This window comes from Anticarsia gemmatalis, chromosome 3 (assembly GCF_050436995.1).
Source record: "Anticarsia gemmatalis isolate Benzon Research Colony breed Stoneville strain chromosome 3, ilAntGemm2 primary, whole genome shotgun sequence".
NCBI classification, from domain to species: domain Eukaryota; kingdom Metazoa; phylum Arthropoda; class Insecta; order Lepidoptera; family Erebidae; genus Anticarsia; species Anticarsia gemmatalis.
The window spans coordinates 12,331,396-12,350,838 of record NC_134747.1 but is presented as its reverse complement, the minus strand read 5'-3'; the positions used below and the strand labels follow the sequence as shown (position 1 = coordinate 12,350,838).

The 19,443-nt window shown below is 40.5% G+C and overlaps 1 protein-coding gene across 15 annotated transcripts in view; it reads right to left on the bottom strand.

Annotated features, from left to right (window-relative positions):
* The window catches only part of Patronin (calmodulin-regulated spectrin-associated protein patronin), a 65,141-nt gene that overhangs the window by 6,176 nt on the left and 39,522 nt on the right, over positions 1–19,443 (bottom strand). For 5 of the 15 annotated variants that reach the window (XM_076136613.1, XM_076136612.1, XM_076136621.1 and 2 more), the window contains exons 3-21: positions 17,866–18,081; positions 14,363–14,542; positions 13,808–14,052; positions 13,560–13,651; positions 12,876–12,995; positions 11,687–11,854; positions 11,094–11,318; positions 10,505–10,843; positions 10,018–10,140; positions 9,449–9,642; positions 7,236–7,295; positions 6,170–6,249; positions 5,349–5,556; positions 4,012–4,317; positions 2,686–3,672; positions 2,328–2,564; positions 1,982–2,186; positions 706–786; positions 50–139 (exon numbers count right to left, since the gene is read on the bottom strand). In XM_076136613.1, coding sequence (XP_075992728.1) covers positions 50–139; positions 706–786; positions 1,982–2,186; positions 2,328–2,564; positions 2,686–3,672; positions 4,012–4,317; positions 5,349–5,556; positions 6,170–6,249; positions 7,236–7,295; positions 9,449–9,642; positions 10,018–10,140; positions 10,505–10,843; positions 11,094–11,318; positions 11,687–11,854; positions 12,876–12,995; positions 13,560–13,651; positions 13,808–14,052; positions 14,363–14,542; positions 17,866–18,081 — 4,156 coding nt within the window. The remainder of the gene's footprint in view (positions 1–49; positions 140–705; positions 787–1,981; positions 2,187–2,327; positions 2,565–2,685; positions 3,673–4,011; positions 4,318–5,348; positions 5,557–6,169; positions 6,250–7,235; positions 7,296–9,448; positions 9,643–10,017; positions 10,141–10,504; positions 10,844–11,093; positions 11,319–11,686; positions 11,855–12,875; positions 12,996–13,559; positions 13,652–13,807; positions 14,053–14,362; positions 14,543–17,865; positions 18,082–19,443) is intronic. The other 10 variants (XM_076136615.1, XM_076136620.1, XM_076136624.1 and 7 more) reach the window with 8 other exon arrangements.

The following is a 19,443-nucleotide window of genomic DNA, read 5'->3' as shown; positions in this document are numbered from 1 at the left end:
GAGACGGCGACAGTATAACAGCGCAGGCGTGCGAGAGGGACGGACGTACCTCGTGACGTCTTGCAGGAGCCGCGCCGCCCGAGCGGGCCGCTCGACGCGCTGCCGGGAGACATGCCGCCGCGGTCTTCTACTGGAGATTCTGGAAATTGCCGCCAAATACACGTTAATATCATTTTTACTTTATTGTATATTCATGATTTGTAATTTTCTTACTTATAATTTTCTATAGTGTAAGTTACAAGCTAAATAACTTTCATGCAACAAATAATAAAAAAATATTGGTAAAAGCGTTAAGCGCTCAAATATAAGTGTTGAAATAACGGAATTGTTTATCGAATTAAAACGATACTCGGTTGTAGCAACACTTCAATAAAAACATGCAACATAGGATATTATTCAATTGGACTCATACAACACAGAAGTACAGTATACCGTATAATTCTTTGACAGATATATTTTAGTATACGCTCCTCTCTTTTCATGAACACAAATAAGCATTCACACGTCGTTCGAGCAAATACGTAGAATACTGAAATCTGTATTATATGAACCATATAAAATCTGACCATACACATTCACGCTAACACCCGTACTCATCTTAACATCGTAATTCGTAACTATAAAATGTTATAATAATAATGTAAGGATGTTCTAGCGTGTCCGTGCACGTGGTCAGGTCGGCGGTAAGGTGTGAGAGCTACGTACCCCGGTAGAGGCCGGCGCGCTCGGCCAGCGAGTCCTGCGAGCCGCGGTAGTAGTCGCGGCGCATGGTGCCGCCGCCGCCCGCTACACACAACACCACGTCAAGCGGACCGGCCTACACTTGCTGTGCTGAACTACCCACGTGTGATACGTCGCTTATGTTGATGTAGTCTCAATAGTAGTTGGTCATTCCATTTTGTGTATTATTTTAGGGATTCAAATCATTATAAGGACGGGGTAAGAAATTTCCCAAAACTAGCTTTGTTTTTTAATAGATAACTTTGCAATAATTCAGGCTTCTCTTGAATCACGTTTTCCGACATTTTAATTGGATATCAAGACAAACTCTATGTCTATGATATTATGACTTTAAGGAAAGCCTTTAATAAAAAGAAGGGAGACACAAAAGTGTTCAAAAATTGTACTGTTTCTGATATTCCAAATAGCAACTAATGTGCATTTCAACACAAATATAAAATGCTTAAATTATTATTTTGAGACTACATCATAAATATTAAATTTTTTTTAATTATTTATCACACACGGCGCAATTTTCAGCATAACAAATGTAGAGGCAAGTCAAAACGGCAGCATGCCAGTCGGCAAATGAATTATAAACAGGGGCAAGCTGACACGTAGTGCTTCACAAAGTTAAATGGGAATTAGCAAACAAAAAAACAATGTGTTTTTATCGTGTTTGGGGGTTCATGTGATGGAAAACAACATTAATTAATGTATTAGAAAAAAAGGAAAATTGTTTGTATAAAATGTAGAAAATATTCAATGTAATATTTCGTGAATATTTTGTAAATTTTTAAAGATTGAAGTTAATAAAATTTACTTTTAAAACAGTTGTTCATGAAACAAATATGTTATTTAATTGAACAAGTGAATTTAGATTGATTTGATTTGTGTAAAATAAAATAAAGTTTTCTGTATTGCGATAGTGTGCGTTACTTTTGCAATTCAGCGCGAACAACTAAAACACTGCGTGCTTTTTAAGAAATGGATACAGTATTTCATGACTAGTCCAAACTTGATGATAACACGGGTGGTAGAACAAATGTTGACTTTCAAATATAAACTAAACAGTTAAGGAAGTTTGAAATGCGGGTACTTTAAAAAAGGTTGTTTTTGACTGAAATTATTGAAATAACGTCAAAATGATACCTGAAATATTTGTCAAAGGTCGAAAAAACCGCCGTTATATCGTTCGTTCGGACAAATCATAAATTCTGCATCCATACGAGTATGAAAATATAAAATAAGGTGTTATTACCGGTGAGGTTGGTGGAGGAGGGTTGTTTGGTGGCCAGCATGCCCTCCGCGGCGTGCAGCGCGGAGGAGTCCACGTGGATGGTCTTGGGCCGCGCGCGCCCGCCGCCCGCCTTGCCGCGGAGACGGGCCGGGCCCCCGGGGGTGGGCGCCGGCGTGTTGCCGCCGCGGAGCACGTCCATGAACTCGGATTTATCTAGTACTTTGCCCTGGAATTAGAATTCTTCGCGTTAAAATACGGATACAGGATGACTTGGACGCGCTCCAAAATGGATGGTCGGACGCAACAAACGACCAGGCGGTCTCGAAATCCAAAGGAGAGGCTTTTGCCCATCGGTTGTGCACAGTACCTCTCTTTCCGCCTCCTCGATAGCCTTCTTGAGCTTGTACTGGTGCAGGATCTGCTCCCGGCGCCGCGCCTGCTCCTCCTTGCGGGCCAGCTTGAGCTCGTTGGCCTGCTCCTCGCGGGCCCGGCGCGCGGCCGCCGCGGCGTCGGCCCGCGCCCGCGCCTCGTCGGCCCGCTGGCGCCGCTGTAACGACAGCAGCATGATGCGCTCCTTCTTGCGCTCCATCTCCTCCGCTGAGTTCTGCGAGTGTGATATGCAATCATTCGATAAGACTTCGCATATTAAATTCACGTAATGAAAATCACATGTAAGGGTAAACATTAGTTGCAGTAACAGATGCACGTAAATGAGAGTCACTCACCGGGTCAGGATTCAGTTCGCCTATGACCATCGCCGCGGGTTCGGCGTTGTTGACTCGCTGGGGCCTGTCTCTAGGTGGCGTTTCTCTGCGCTCAGAAACGTCATTAGATCTGATCGTTTGTTCGAGCCCCGTACTCCTGTGCACCACGAACTCCTCCTCGGGCGGCTGCGGCAGTCTCTCGTTCCATGTGTTTTCGGGACTCCGCTCCGGACTCTGGAACTCGGTCGACCGCTCCTTCTTCGGCGACCCTCGCTTCGCCCGCAAAGGAGGTTTCGGCCGTTTCGGTTGGTCGTTATCGAACGAAATATAAAAGCCTTTCTCGTTCGTCTCGCCGCCGTCCTCCTGCTCGAGCTGCTGGAACGAGTTTCTGTTGAGGGACGGTCTCGTCGGCGAGGGAATGCGATAAGTTCTAGTGCCAGAGGAAATGTTCAGTCTATTGATCCCTTGCCGCAGAGCGTCGTCCTCCGCGTTGCCGATGAAGGAGATGTTCTGCGGCTCCATGTCGTCGGGCGGCGCGTGCGCGGGCGGGTGCGGGGCGTGGGCGTGCGTGGGAGTGTGCGCGGGCGTGTGGGGCGGGTGGGAGCCGTGGGAGGCGTGGGGCGCGTGGGCGGCGTGGAGCTGCTGCAGGCTGACGGGCTCGGGCCTCCGCGACACTTCGGGGAGCGAGCCCTGGCGCTGCGGCGTGTTGGCGCGGCGCTGCGGGCTGGCGGCCAGCGGCGGGCTCGCCGACACGTACTGGTTGGGGTTTATCACAGTGTAGCTTAAATGGTTCTGCGGCTCTCTCGCCTCGGTGCCGTTCTGGTACCGGTCGTTGTTGTAGTGCACTTGGAAGGGTTGCGTGTTGGGCGTGCTCCGGTCGTGCAGGACGAAGCCCTGCGGCTGCCAGTTCCTCTCGGGAGGAGGCTGTGGGGAGGGCGACTTCCACGTGCGCTGAGGTTGGGGCTCCGGCACCGGTTGGACGTATTGTTGGTGGTTTTGTTGGTGCAGCTGGAAATGTACAAAGCGATTGTTATATACAGACCTCCCTTGTGAAGGAATCATTTGTACATGTGTAACCCCCTACACCAAGGGTGCTTTGTGTTTATTTGCCTAAAGCTTTCTCGAAGTACCATATATTTATACATGAAACACGTTGTTCGTGGAACTTCACAAATTATACAAAAAGACAGAACAAAGTAATTCGTAATAACATTTCAAAAAGGTTATATTTATTTTACTTTACTTCTATAGTCTTCTAAGCCATATCAATCTCTTGTCAAAAGACTAAATGTAACGACTTATAAACTAAACAGTCAAGTATGGGTGTTGTGTATGCGTGCAACCGACCTGCCAGCCTCTCAGCTCATTGTCCTGCTGCATCTGTTGTTGTTGCGCGTGTTGCGCCCACGTCCTTCTCGGAGGCGGCGCCGCGTCGTGCAAATAAAACTGTTGCCGTCCATACTCCTCTATATCCCTATACTGATACTGTTGTTGTTGATAGTGCTGTTGTTGCTGCTGCTGCTGTTGTTGTTGTTGTTGTTGCTCGTAGTAATACTGTTGTTGTTGTTGTTGTTGTTGAGGTATGTGCGGGGTGGAGCCGAAGCTGGTCAGCCCCGGTCGGGACACATTGTGCTGAGAGCTGAATTGGCTGTGCTGTAATGTTATGCGCGGGTCAGCGATGTGACGCGAATGTTTCACAATTAAGCTTAAGCTTGTATATTTATATAGTGTCGTCTTATAGCAGAATTTTGTCCAATTTTTTGTGCAAATTGTATTATTAATAATGATGGCGCCGTATATACGCCTTCTAAAACCTACATGCATAACCAAACCAATAGAACACGTTATTAAAATACCACAGAGAATTTCATTCATCAGTGGCTCAAGTTAATATCTTAACCACGCTTTCTAACTTTACACAAAGATAGATAGATACACTCATATCTCAAGTTAAAAATTTTCACTTTTAAACTTTCCTAGTGCATTATCCCAACCGAAATTTAGTATTAGCACTGTATATTTGTAATATTGTGAAACATTACGTCATATTGATGCATGTGAGTATGTGAATACAGTGTGATGAAGCGCTTATGATCATATTATTATATTAATTACAATTCACATATTTATCCACACAGTTATTCAGTTAGCCGTGACACATGACACGTTTATATCACACCACAAAGGTATGGGGTATGTTTATAAGGTTTTATTTGAGGATTTTAAAGCTGTTTGTTCAAACCAGGCTTGTTTTGTGAAAAAGTTCGACGGTAGATAAAAATGCTTGTTTTAATTACGAAAGAATATAATAAAATTTCAGGGTTGAAAATGTCTTTTTAAACTTAGTAGGAGGAGCGTTTTCTACTACACATGCTTTGATAAAGACAAAAAGTATGATGATTACCTATCTAATAATAATAGTATAAACATATAATGTGTAAACTTGTCTATTTATCCATGTATCAATGGAATAATAGTATTTAGAAAATGATCAGCATTAGAAAATTCTAGATCATGATAAATTAAAAAAGCTTCTTATAATACCAAGACATAGTCAGAAAATCATGACAGATAATAATATACTTTGTCTACGCGAGAAAATGAAAGAATTATAATCAGCATTTATCTAACGTCGAACTCAAAAACGCAGGCTCATGAACCAATACAAAAGCTCAACAACTCACCAGTTGTGGAATGTTTGGTTGATAGTGTTGTTGTTGTTGATAGGGCGACTGTGGCGGCTGAGGTGGTTGTTGCAGCGGCGCGGGTTGTTGGAACAGTTGTTTCGCCTGTTGTTGTTGGTGCTGCTGCTGTTGTTGTTGTTGTAACTGCGTCTGTTGGCTCGCCAGCCGCGCGATGTCGCTCTGTATGTCTTGCAAACTGGAATTCATTCTGCAAGTGTTGATTAGCGTATTGGTGTTGACATATTTTATTATTGTTTTGGATATTGTAGTAGGTCCAACGAGCGCCTTTAATACATTGTATAATCTTTTCTCTATAGTATTTATTTATTGATCAAAATATTACAATAACAGCCTTTTACCCACTCGCTGAAACCACAAGTTGCAATTACATTTATATATTAAAAATAATAAGTTTGCCAAAATCAATAGTTCGTACTCTAGCAATTATGCTTATTGATTTTCTTTTGTAGTCTCGGTGGACATACTACAATAATTTAAACTATAGATTTATAACTCGCATTTTTGGCAGTCAATGTGCATACATGGCTCCCTACCTTGTGAATGCAGCTAAAGATAAAGGACATAAACAAATCATTTTGAATTAGTTTTCTACTCAATTTCCAATTAACACACCTAAAAGAAATGGTACTCAGCTTGCGTCCGGTTTCAATAACTTACTGACAGTAAAGGTAAGTAACCTTTACTGTCAGTATAATAGTTTAGCAACTTCAGTTATTTATAAAGTGTCTGTGACACTTAACTTTAGTAAGCGTATCCTGTACTGACGATAGGTTATTGAAACCGGTTAGAGTGTTACTTACTTGGCTATAGATTGTTGATATTGTTCTAATACTGCCGTGTCCACTGAATCCCGTTGACTCGGCGGTTCCACCACCATTTCCTATATTAACATCACATTATTAAATCAAAATGCTTTATTCTATACTATATTTTGTTCTTGATTCCATAAAGTTAAATTTTCTTTGACTCCCTACAAATTTGTCTAAAGTAATTTTGCGACCGCCATTGCAAAATCATCCTTATTTCTTGCTGACAGAGTTTGATTTCGCTTGGCATATTAATAGAATATTTGAAAGATTATTTCAACAATTTACATGCAATTTATCACGACATTCTCATGCCAATTAATCAAGTCATACATAAGTTAAATTTTGTATTCCCTTTCACCAGATTTGACTAAAATGTTTGTATAAAATACGAACATGATTACTGCAACCTTATAATAAAACGCTTAAAATCGTCGCGATGAATAAAATATTTACTAGAATGGAATTACTTAGATATGTAAAAAGATCGCTCAAAATTACTTACTCCCTATAATTATTACCATATTATAAACCAAAACAACATAAACACACATTTTGAATGACCCAGTGAACGTGAAAACATGAATACAAAAACCCCTCGGCCAGACTTGAGTGATAAATAACCCACAAATGATTAAAAACTAACGATGCATCTAAATAAATAACCTCATATAAATATGGCATAATCAGTAATACTTTAATACAACGTAAAGGTCATGGCATATTTTGCCATCACGGCTTGTGTACGGTTCCGACAGACACTCCATAAATTATATTTTAAAACGTCAATATAAAAAGCGTATGGCACGGTGAATCGCAAGATCGCCGTCAAGGTGATTCTGCGTTTTAAATTATATTCTAAACCATACGATTTAACGCTCATATTTCAATGAATGAGCAAAGTGCAATGTCTCAGCCGTACCTTGCATAATATGCCATAATCTAGTCTGTATTATCCCCCTATCGTTTGTCCCCCCATCTAACGGCTGCATCCAAAGCTACCGTAACGTACCCATCCTATAACGGTTGCAGTAACCAACAGTATGGTGCAGTACAGTACCTGCTGCGGCGGCGGCTCCTGCTTGGGCTCGTCGTCGGCCGGGGTCCGCGCGCCCTTGCCCTGCAACACCGTGCACCCGCCACCGTCACACACACGCTCGCGTCGCCGACCGACACATGCTACTGCATGCTAACGCTTTGGTTGGTGTATATTGTTGCAATTGTATTGTGGACAATGGGTGAATTTGTATAAACTTGTTTTACTACTTAAGAAATAATTTCGTTCTCCAAGTCAATTAAAGACTTGGAGAAATTGTACCTACACTTGGACACTATTTGTGGAATAGATCCCAAAAAACCTGGAACTGGTTTCATTCCATTAGAAACTGGCAAGAATTACAATATCTTATAAAGCAGTCTATGAAAAGGACTAAAACACTGATATCTTTTGCTCATCCAGCTTGTGTGATCTAAGACTTTCAAATTCTTATATAAATTCAAAAGATCATAATGCAATTAAAAGCCCGGATTAAGATTAATTTTCCAGTCTGAATAAAACACAGAAATCTTACGAAGAAGTAAAACAAGCCTTGATAATTTATTTCGAGGGAACAAATAGGGAGTGGTGGTGGTGTGATGTGAGGACATAATATACGCCAACCAACGGACATGCTTATAGTGTAATTAATTCATGGGTTTGTTCCTACAAATAAACATGTGACAACATGTGCTTATTTCAGAACAAAACGTGAGTTATGTATCGTGATGTGGACTCCAATGTATCATCGTAATAAACGAACCAATCTGACTTTCTTACAACTGTCATAGTACTCTAAGCGTAGAGTATCGAGATTAATGATTGCGTCGCAAAATATTCATGAATTTGATACAATAATGAATTTAGAATAAAAAAGCTGCGTCTATTAGAAATCTCACTAGGCTGTAGTAACTACCGCTTCAAATTAAGCATTTATTTTCAAAATTACGAATTATATGCGATTATAAATGAAATTAACCAAAATAATTTACCTTATACATTTTAGAATCTAAAATTTTAATGATTTATGTTATGTATCCAATAAGCCGTGTAAGCGTGTTCAAACTAAAATGTATCACAAAACGATAAAGGAATGGTAACGAAGTGATAATAAAAAAAGTATTTATCAAAAAGGTCTAAACTAAACGGAAAGGGCTCTCCGAAACCGGCCACTCACCAAAGAGGCCAACTGGTATTGCAAATATGTATCCTAATGAAATAGAAAGAAAAATTAAATTTTATATATCCGTCGGAAGTATTTAAAACAAATTATCACGAGGAACATAATATTAGTAACTTTGTGCTAGTATCCGAACGCATTTTATAAAAGAAAATAACAATCTACGAGACATAAATCTTCTTTTATAAAATACGATCAACAAAGTGTGTGTAGTCTGTTAGAAATTAACAGTAAGTTATCAAAACATATAACATTATTTAAGTATTATTTTACTACGTTTTAATACTAATTTAAGTGCTGTTTAGAAAGAAATTTAACTTGAGAAAAATATCGAAATTCTACCAATCAAAATTCATAGATTTAAACTCGTTAACATTTTCTATCTACGTCTATTCACTCGCACTCTCAAACTCTAAGATATCTTTGTAATAGGTAGACGGCACAAACACAGATGGACTTATTTGTAACAAGCTCCCCATTTGAAACACCACAGTGAAATATACCATCTACCACACAACACTAGGTGAATGAAGTTCTCGTCTATTCAGTATTTTGAATAATCAGTATTTTACACTGACCTAACAAGATGTTTTTGGTGTGTTGTCTATCTTTTTTGTCAGCTAAGCTTAGTTATGCTTCGTTTTATTGACTAACTTGTCTTTCCTCAAAACCTACAAAGCTTAGAGCAGCAGGATAATGAAAAATTTACCATATTAATAAACCAAATCTTGTTTTATATGGAGCGAAATACTGCAACCATGAAATGCGATTTTGCACTTTCCCAGAAACAATTAGTTAACAGAAAAACATCGTAGAATATTTTCTGTCCTTATCCCACGTTAAATGGATCCGCACAACAAGTTTTATCTTTAAAAACATATTGTAATTTGGCTGATGTTTTTTACAACCAGCTGCCAGACGTCAACCCTCCTTGCATAGCAAATAACTCAACTTATCATTCCACCCATACAATATAGCCCATTACAGCACAACGTCCAAAACACTGAACAGACAAGAACATCACACCCGTCCCCCTCTTTTCTTCTATAGTACTTACCCTAGTGACAGCCTGTAGGAAGGCCTGTTGTCCGAGCTGCTGTCGCTGCCTATTGACGGCCATCTCCATGCGGCGCTTCTCCTGCTCGATGCGTCGCCGCTTCTCTTCCAGCTTCAGTCGAATATTGTTCAGTTGCGCCGCCATCTGACCCCCGCTTGGAGAGCTCGATGTTTCATCTGTTAAGTCCTCACCGTCTGCAATTTTAGTAAATTATGTTACTTAAATCTGAAATGTCAAGTGCTATATATAGTAGAATAATTGCCGTAGAAAAAACTTATTAACAACATCATATTATCAGTTATTCCTTTGACCTGTTGGCATTTGGTGGTTAAAGTCTGCACGTTATAAGTATATCATGTAGTGTGGAGATGGATTAAACGGTCACATATGTATAGATCGGCCACAGTACAATAGCTAAATGTTCACCGTTAATGATTATCGTAAGTGACGCATTTACCATAATGATAACCCTCAATACCCAATGTTAGGATGTTTCATAACAATAAATATTTCGATTTACGTTAACTTCTTTATGATAAAATGGCAGGTTAGATGTAGGTGATACTGACTTGGATGATTTTCTTGTTGCATAAACTGTTGTTGCCACGTGGTAGTGTTCGGCGGCGGAGTCACGAATGTCGTGCTTTTCCGCCTCTCCGTCGGCTCCTCCTGGCTCAGCACCGACTGAATACCTACACAACGACCACGCACATGTCATGATGACGTCACAAACCAATGACTCATGTTAGTGTGACAATTTAGAATTTGGAACATGGGAATATGTGGTCCTATTTACTCACACTATAATAGACGAAACGCACACAACATAACTCAAAAGTGCAGTTATCATCAGCCAGGAACATGTTTCGCCAATTATAATGTGCGGTTAGAGAAGCGTTATGCAACATTCAAAGCTTACATAGATGGCCGAAAATTTTGTATGTGCCGCCAAGTACAAGAAAGCTAATCACAGGCTAAGGGATGAGAGAACAAAGTCGTTTATATGGTTCGAAGACAAGATTGTTCTTTCATATTATGCGCGGCGCAGGAACAAACCTGACTGGTCACCATTACTCCTGATTTTGTTAAGGTCGGCGAAGGAGGTTTTGGTGTTGTCTCCGTCGGTGGAGTCTCTGTCGTTGAGGTAGAAGCTGTCGCCGCCGCCCTTGGCGCTGAAGCCGAAGTTCTGCGCTCTCTCGCTGAGCGTGATGGTGTCGCTGCTGAGCTGTCGTCGGATGGGGAAGTAAGGTTCGTTGTCGGGCTGCGAGTGTTGTCGTTCGACTTTCTGCCGTTGTTCGTTCTCGGAGCCGTTCTGAAAGTCCCCGTGGAAGAATTGGATCGAGCCGCGGATGTCCTGTCGTGACGAACGTAGGGGAGGGTTGTAGTCGAGCGGACCTGCGCAGAAAATTGTGATAATAAATGACATTTGCATATTAGTGTTACTTCTCCCATTTCGACTGAAATCTTAAACTTAAAGTTAATCATAACATTTTTCGAAAATCTATCTACATCAAACTTTTAGGGCACTAGTGATTTTTGCAACTACTATAACTACTAAGCTATTAGCACCAAACTAAGAAGTTTGACTTCTACATCACTGAAAACTGTATACAGAATGTTTCGTAGAAACGTAGCTTGTCCTCACCGGCGGGTGCGGAGATCTTGCGCACGTTGGCGAGCGTGGCGAGCTCCTTCTCGGGGTTCCGTCCGGCGAAGTGCAGGCGGTCCTGCGAGCCGCCGAAGTTCTCCACCGTGAGCTGCGAGTCGTCGGACACGGACGAGCGCCGCGAGCGCCGCCCCGCGAACGTGCCGTCGCGCGACTCCGCCCAGTTGGACGGACGACCCGCCGCCGTTATGTTCAACTCTAACGCTAAGGAGAAGTACACAATCATTATTGCAAATATTGCATTTATATTATTAGCTCAATACTAATGCTGAACTCTATTTTGTCTACTGTATAGTTACGCTTAATTTATGTTTAATACATTTATTGATTGAATATGATATCGGACACGAAAAATTAGATTTTGAGAGCTTTTTAGCAGCATATGCCCTAAATAAGAAAACGTGTCAATATATTTACATCTGTAGATGAGGACAACTTTAAAATATACATAAACGAAACTTAAAAACCACAACTCTAGTTTTTATGTAATTATTATTTTAAGCATTTATTAAAATACCCCCGTTTTATTAATAATGTAAGTATATTATTATATTATATTAGTAAATAATTACCACTATCATCATCCCTCCTTGCCATAGCGGCGAGTGTAGTGATGTGCTTAGGCCTGTGCACGACGAAGTCGTCTCGTGCGGGACTGGCGCTGCGTCGCTCGGGAGTCGAACTGGCGGACCGACACGCCGCCCGACCCCGCCCACTCATCGCGGACGGCGAGCGGGGAACTGCGCATACGACCACTTACAATATTTTACGATATAAATACGCTAAAACAATCTTGAATAGGCGACTAAAATACTACTTTGATAAAAAGTATGTATAATAAAATTATGTAACTTACATGACAGTACAACTGTTTACAAAAACAACAAATTAAAAACATTTCGATTACATATTCAAATAAAGAAACATCGTAAAGCACACAGTAAAAGCTAAACTACCGACCAAGCGTCAAGCTCAAATGTTATCAGAGTAAAAAATACCCAGTAGACCAACGATTGTAATCGCCTACAGCTACTGTGATAGCATACTAGCTTATGACGTCATATGGGAGCCCTGAGGACATAACGTCATTGACTCCGAGTGCCTTCAGAAGCTCAAAAAAGTGCCCTTAAAAGCTTTCAATCCCATGCAAAAGCGCTATAGAAAGCTTGTGAGACCATCAATCCATTTTAAACTTTAATCCAGTTAATATAAAGCGCATTATGTGAATGAGATAGTGGAAACTTACATTTAGAGGTATACCCTAAAACATAAATAGACATTCCATGTATTACGAACAACACATACACTTGAAGACGCTCACACAAACACACACGCAAACGAAACAAAAACGAACACACTATTATTGTCGTCGGGGAAGGCGAGTGCACACTAGTGACATCTAGACAGCTTCGTGACCCTGTGAGAACGAGGTGTCTTTCCTACAAAGCTTGTTCATGTGATGCTTTGAATTTTGTGATCTTATCAACCAGTAGCGAAGTTTTCCTGTTATAAAATTTTTATCAATTACAAAAATATTTCAATCACAGATGAAAACTTTGTGAGCCGTGATCTGATGACTTAGAACGGCAGTGAAACTATGCACTGAAAATGTAATAATACAGTGAGGGTGCCATTCATAACACCTTGGCACGCAATTACGTGCGTCATCACTAAGAAGCTGTTTCAGATCAGATCCGATCAGTGGGGTCACAGTGGCGCGTGGCAAGTCGTCCTTCCCCTAGCAACAAGCAGGTCCTGTACCTGAGAAGGGCGGCAGGGCGCTGTCGAGGCGCTCGGCGCGGAGGTCGGGGATGGGCGCGGGCGGCGGCGGCGGCAGGCAGCGCTTGTGCCGCACGCCGAACGAGTTGCACCCGCGCTCCTCTGCGGACACCCACCCGTCAGCACACCCCACACATCACCCTGTCTTGTCTACCCGAGCCTCACGACAATATATATATGTGTACCTCATGATGTCTACGAATTTGTGCATGGCGTTTGCGATACGCATCCCACAATGCGAATGTCCAGAATGCGCCATTGCGAAGCAAGACAGGGTGACAAACATTAGGAACAGTTTCATTCAGCGAAGCGCTCATTCAATTTGTTGTATACCGTTTCAGACTTACCTCGCACGCATTTCTCGACATAATAAATAAATTTGTATCTTACACGTAAATATAATAAAATAAATAAGTATTATAAAATTTTGTCGTCGAATAAAATATGGACCCCAAAATGTGCCTAAAATTTAGTGTTGCCAGTAAATAAAATTGAAGCATTATTCGACCATATCCGTGGAGGATTAAAATTTTTATTTTCTAGTATTAGTAGGCAGAGAATCTTTGATATTATGACCACATACTCCCATTACTATTTAGCATGCAATACGGAGGGTAATAAAGGTATCGGTGGGATAGGGGTGAATGTTAATCTTTGTGAACTCACCGCTTCCTGGATATTTAACAGATTTGACAGGATGGACTTCTAGCATATTGAAGAGATCGGCGAGCATCGCTACTAAATTTTGTCGCATTGACCTGGAAATAGACGTAAGAAATTGTTGAACATTCAACGCAGCAACTTTTTTACACTTTGATAAGACACATTTTTGTAACGAAACATAGAGCAGCGAGTCGTAACAGATTTTAACGAAACATCATCATTACAGTATTTCCCGTAGTACGGCTACTGACCCGCGCATGTAGGTGACGTCCTCGGGCAGCATGTGGAAGACGTCGTGCGGCAGCGCGTGGCGGCAGAAGTCGTGCACCAGCATGAGGTTGTGCAGACAGTCCTGGATGGACGCCATGCGCCCCACGCGCACCGCGCCGCGCGGCAGCGCCTCGGGGCAGTAGAACGAGATCAGCGCCGCCAGCGCCGTGCCGTCGCACACCTCCTGCAGGCTCTTCAGCATCGGCACGTGCATCGACGAGTCCTCCTGGAACACACCAGTGTTTACGTTAGTCCTCTCAAATATATAAGTATGGTAACCGCCTCGGTATATTGACACAATCTTGAAGAAAAGACGAATTCAAAAGTAATTTATACGATTTTCGACCTGTGCTACCGATACACGCTAAACATCAGCGTTACTGAATCATCGAAAACTCAATAAAATGATCGAAGAAGTAATTAAAGAGAGGAAAAAGAAATAGCGGAACAAAATTGCAATGCGCAATCACATCCCTTTACATTGGCCCTTATGTTATGCTTTATAATAAGCAATTCTAATAAAAAGTTGTTCATACTTCAGCCTTATTTAGCGCAGCGCAGGCGGCGTTGATCCAGCACAGTATGCCGTCCTCGTGGTGTTGTATTTGTGTGACGGGGGAGCCGAACCGTTGCGCCGCCGCCGCCACCCGGTCCGCCGTGACCACCTCCCGCGCGTATAGCACCATCAGTGCTTCTATCACAGACATGTGGCCGCTCTGAAACACCAACACATTTTATATGCAGAGACATTTTTAATATAAATTTCTTAGATCCGGTTTCAACTATCAAATTCTACGACAGTCCCAGGCAACTTCTCAGGTTGCAATGATTTTAAATAGTACTTTCAGTGTAAAAGGATTACACATTCAAAACAAAGTACCTATGGCCAGAGTCCGGACAATGTGCGGACACAAATATATTTTGCGTGGTATTACTTGTATTGCACTCACAAATGAATAGCCAATCAATAGAAGTTATGTTCTCAGTAAGAGAGTCTTAACCTTTTCTGTAATATGACAAGTTAGAATGAATTTTATATCCCAAGTTGCCATTAGATAATCGAAGTAACCTCGTTTGAAGTACCATCATAAAATACATCTAAAATTGCGTTAAGAATGGATTACGGCAAGATATGAACCACTTATGGCAATACACATATACGGTTATATGGAACATAAACAAAAGAAGTGTCACAATACAACAGTACAATCGATGACGTAACTCATTTAATTCTAGACATTGTCATTCCGAGTCATTCCGTGTCGCAATGGTGCTATCTCAAGGATTAGCATGCCTTAGTATCGATGGTAAATACCGAACAATATGTACCGTATGAATGCATACACGTCGTAAATATTTATCAAGCTCGATATAAAACGCATCGATGTTTGTATAAAGATCGTGCAAATCGATTGATCGAGGTTGCTTCGGTCAAAGTTTAAATGAATCGTTTGCAAAGACGAACTCAGAAAGAACAATATAAACTTTTAGTATCAGAAATGAGGAATCGATATAAAACTTCGGCGATAAGTTAACTTTGGGTAATTGTTAACCATCGGGAGTTAGGGGTAACGACTAATACTTATCAGTTCGTAATTATAAGAAGATGAAGGAATATCTATCCCAAGCAATTTGGGGCCTTGATAATGTAAAGCTAAAAAAAATACTACAATAAGCAATTGTCTAGCACACGGTGCACCAAATCCATGACAAACAGTACCTACAACATTAACTTGTAAAAATAGATTAAATGCATTTGAACAGATGTAGTATTCTGGAAGATTGCATATCTAAGACAAACATTGCTTGCATTCTCAAAGATAAAGTGACATTTTAAAAACAGTCATTACTTATCTGCTTGCATTTCCATATTATATTTAAATTGATAAGATAACTAAGAAGTGTTATCGTTCAAGAACCAAAAATGAGATAATATACTTAAAAAAACAGGTAAACTTAAAAATCTGGGTATATCTCGCAAAACTTAAAATTACGGACACGAAAAAATACTGGTGAATTACAAAATACTGCGAATGAATTCAATATTTATATCAGACTACACAAAACATTATCTTACTAATAAAGTTTAGCAAATGTCGCGTAAGCTCGGATTAGTAATCAAGTGCTTTGTCTTTATCACTCTCAGGTAGGTGTAACCTTGATTTAAATACAGTGACGAACTCACAAGAGTATACAGTAAAGCTGTATAGAAGTATCTACCTGATTGATTCTCGCAGGTAAAATAGCTTTACAATGCTCTACATTTTACGAGCAGCCGAAGGTTCCCAGTAGTGTAGTTGTAAATACCGCAATAATGCATAAATAATGACAGCTTGCCGTTACGAACAAACAAGTAAACCTGTTAGAACCCCTCGCCGCGAGTCCAACACGTGCGGAATGTCAATCAGCTGTGTATGTTTTCCTTTCGTTCATTTCAACGAGGAAAATATAGGTGACATGTCAAGCTTTACTGTTCGTGGTTCTGACACTTGTATATATGTGATTTTTGCATATAAACGACGGATTATCGTTGGTTTACTTTAGTCGGTCGAATTTCAATGTAAATGTGAAGACAATAACGCGCGCTAACTATTAAAATTGATGTTAATCGAATTCATGAATGCCAAATTACTGGTCACCTGTTAAGCCTTCGGATAAAGCGTTAACAATGACTTGCAGTGTTCAAGTTATGGGCGTTTCGTTTCGATGTTTGTTTGACATCAATGAAACATCGTTAGAGCCTATTCAACTTTGGGCCACCGATATCGATGTAGTTCGCACGCTAGTCATCCTACTTTCACGTTCGTGTCAGCTGATTGGCAGAACTCAACTAGCATTTCAAAGCCATACGCTTTTGGAAATAGGCAGGTACGACTTTACAAAAAAGGAGAATGGGCAAAATAGTATGGAGCCTGGGCGATCCGCGGCCAAAATTGATTTTTTGTTTTTTTTATGTAGTTTAGTCCTATAATTACCGTGTAAAAGTTTTATTGCCGCGACGCACTTATATGACGAACAAAATACATTTTTGTTTTTGAGCACTTTTAATAGTATAAAAACATATTTTTGGCTTATATTCGGAGATTAAATAAAAAGTACTATTTATATTATTGCATACAAATGTAGACATTATTAATATTCGAACAATCATAACATGTAAATATATAAATATCGTAACAAGTAAACATCTTGCTCTTCTATAATATATTCACTGAGACGACTTATCTGTCTTGAATGCTCAGCTTAAAAACGAGGCGTTCATAGCCAGTTGCGCTCACTGGTCGGTAAACGATCTGTTGGTTAAGCAACCGTTGGCGCGGTCATTCTATAGATGGGTGACCGCATTGTGGTATTTGAACTGAGCTTCTCCGTGCTTCCGAGGGCACGTCAAAAGCCGGTCCCGGTGGTTGTCAACTAAGATAACATTCGGGCGGCTTGAACAACTTTGAAACTAGGTGAACCATATGATAGATAGATACGAGTTACGATTATTGTTCATTTTGATGGCATTGCAAACGTTATAAGAAGATGTAACGTTATTACACAACATTAAATGCATTACAGACACGAAATAATTGTATTTGTTCTATGAAATTCCATTATATTTACATGTCAATATATTGTTTCCTAAAAGGATTGCAGCGAAACGTTCTTAGTAAAAGTTGTTCCTAGTTATCATTACTTTAATTTGACACTACTTTCATTAACGGCCGCCGACCGCCCAGGAGTGCCCATTCTCCTTTGTGCAACGGATTTTGAAGCCAACGAAATTGTGTATTCGACAGTTTCTAGAATTTCGATGAATGGCTAACAAATAAAACCGACTCCCTTCTATGTATAGCCATACACAAAAGACCAACTTTTAACGAGTAACAAACAAGTCTCTGCTACAAACAGATTTTAATACTGGCAAGAAATAAGTAAACTACGATGGCGTTAGTTCATATAAGGAGCTTGAGATATAGAGCCGCACCGTCACACACTAATCACTAATGACATGAATATTTATGTAGCAGGGAATTGTCAGGTGTTTACGTACCATTTTGAGCGGGTTGGTTTGTATGAGCACAGTTTCCGTGAGCGCGCAGTCAGGCGGGTCGGGCACGTGCACGCCTTTCCGTGCGAGCGTCTGCAGAATGTTCCAGTGGTTCAGGCTGTGGTAGTTGGGGTCCGAGTACATGTTTGCGAGCGCTAAGCAGTACAGCTCGGCGTTCGCTAGCCCTCCAACTATAGGCGGTTTAAGGTGTTCTTGGTCCTGAAATGAATGAAAGCAGAATATAAGACGATGTCGCCTGAATTGTTCCGATAAATGCGTTAAAAAACAAGTGGCGTTCTCTGGTCTCTGTCTACCCCTATGGAGAATGGACGTGAATTTCGTATACATGTATGTCTAATAATCCTGCTGTGTTTTCACTTCCATAAATTTGAGGAATAAAAGTACGAAATGCCGTCGTTTGATAGTCACGGATACTGTCCAAATAGACATTGAAAATAATTCATGCGTAGGTTGAATATCTCGAATAATTTATGGAATATGATATTTTTGGACACAAATTAGTAATCAATACTGTCAAATAGGTACATGGTCACGGACATTTTAAACTAGATAAATAAAGCTACAAAATAAGAAATATGTGCTTTGACATACAGCTGTGATTCTGTCCGTAATTTGTGTGCCTTATCCGTCGCAAAAGTCCTTACAGAATCATGAATTCAGAAGAACAAACAATTACAAAACAGGTCGCGGTCGTTACAAAATATTAAACAAATTGGCAGCAATGTCACATCAGATGCATCCGTTGATATACTTGTTTGCTCTATGATAAAATCAGACTTCTAGGCAAAACCGAGGCCTAGATGGACTCAGTTCAAACTAACTTTACAATAGGCAGTCTTAAACTTCATCGTGGAAGTTTCAAAGTATGTTCAAAACTAGGGCTCGAGGACAGAAGTAACTGCATAACTTCGAAACCATTTATTTTGTGGGAAGACAAATCTTTGGATATTACGCATTTTATTGCCGTTCTTTGTTAGATGGGAAATTCTCATCGGATGAAATAAAACATTAAGTGCGCTTAAGAAACGTTTGATATATGATCCAACGTATTGGTTACAGTTTTAAAGCCCCCTTCATCTAGTAGGTACTTAAGCCATTAATGTCACAATCCTACAGTTATAACTGCTTTACAAAATTTGCCCTAATAACTCATACTGCTTCTAAAAGTTTGAAAAGTTCCTAATAAAGTTTATAAACAAAACATTTACTGGTTTTAAAATCACACCTTTAATACATAGTAGACAGATCTAAATTACATAAGTCAATATTAGAAGGGAACGGTAGCTTTCTAGGATTTAGCGACACAACTTACATAATTCTGTTAAACGTGTATCAACACTTAGAAAGGTGTATGTTCCCGGCAAATATCACGACAATGTTTGTTTAGTTAGGATACAGATTCCCACCAGAATAAGCTTTTACCTAGAATGTTTAATAACGACGAAGAATATCTTCGTGAATGCCTGCCTCGCCTTTGATGATGAAGATTTCCCTTGATAATAACGCATTACGCACAGGGGTTAAGGTGGAAGCCACGCCACTACCAGAGCGTCGAGAGGT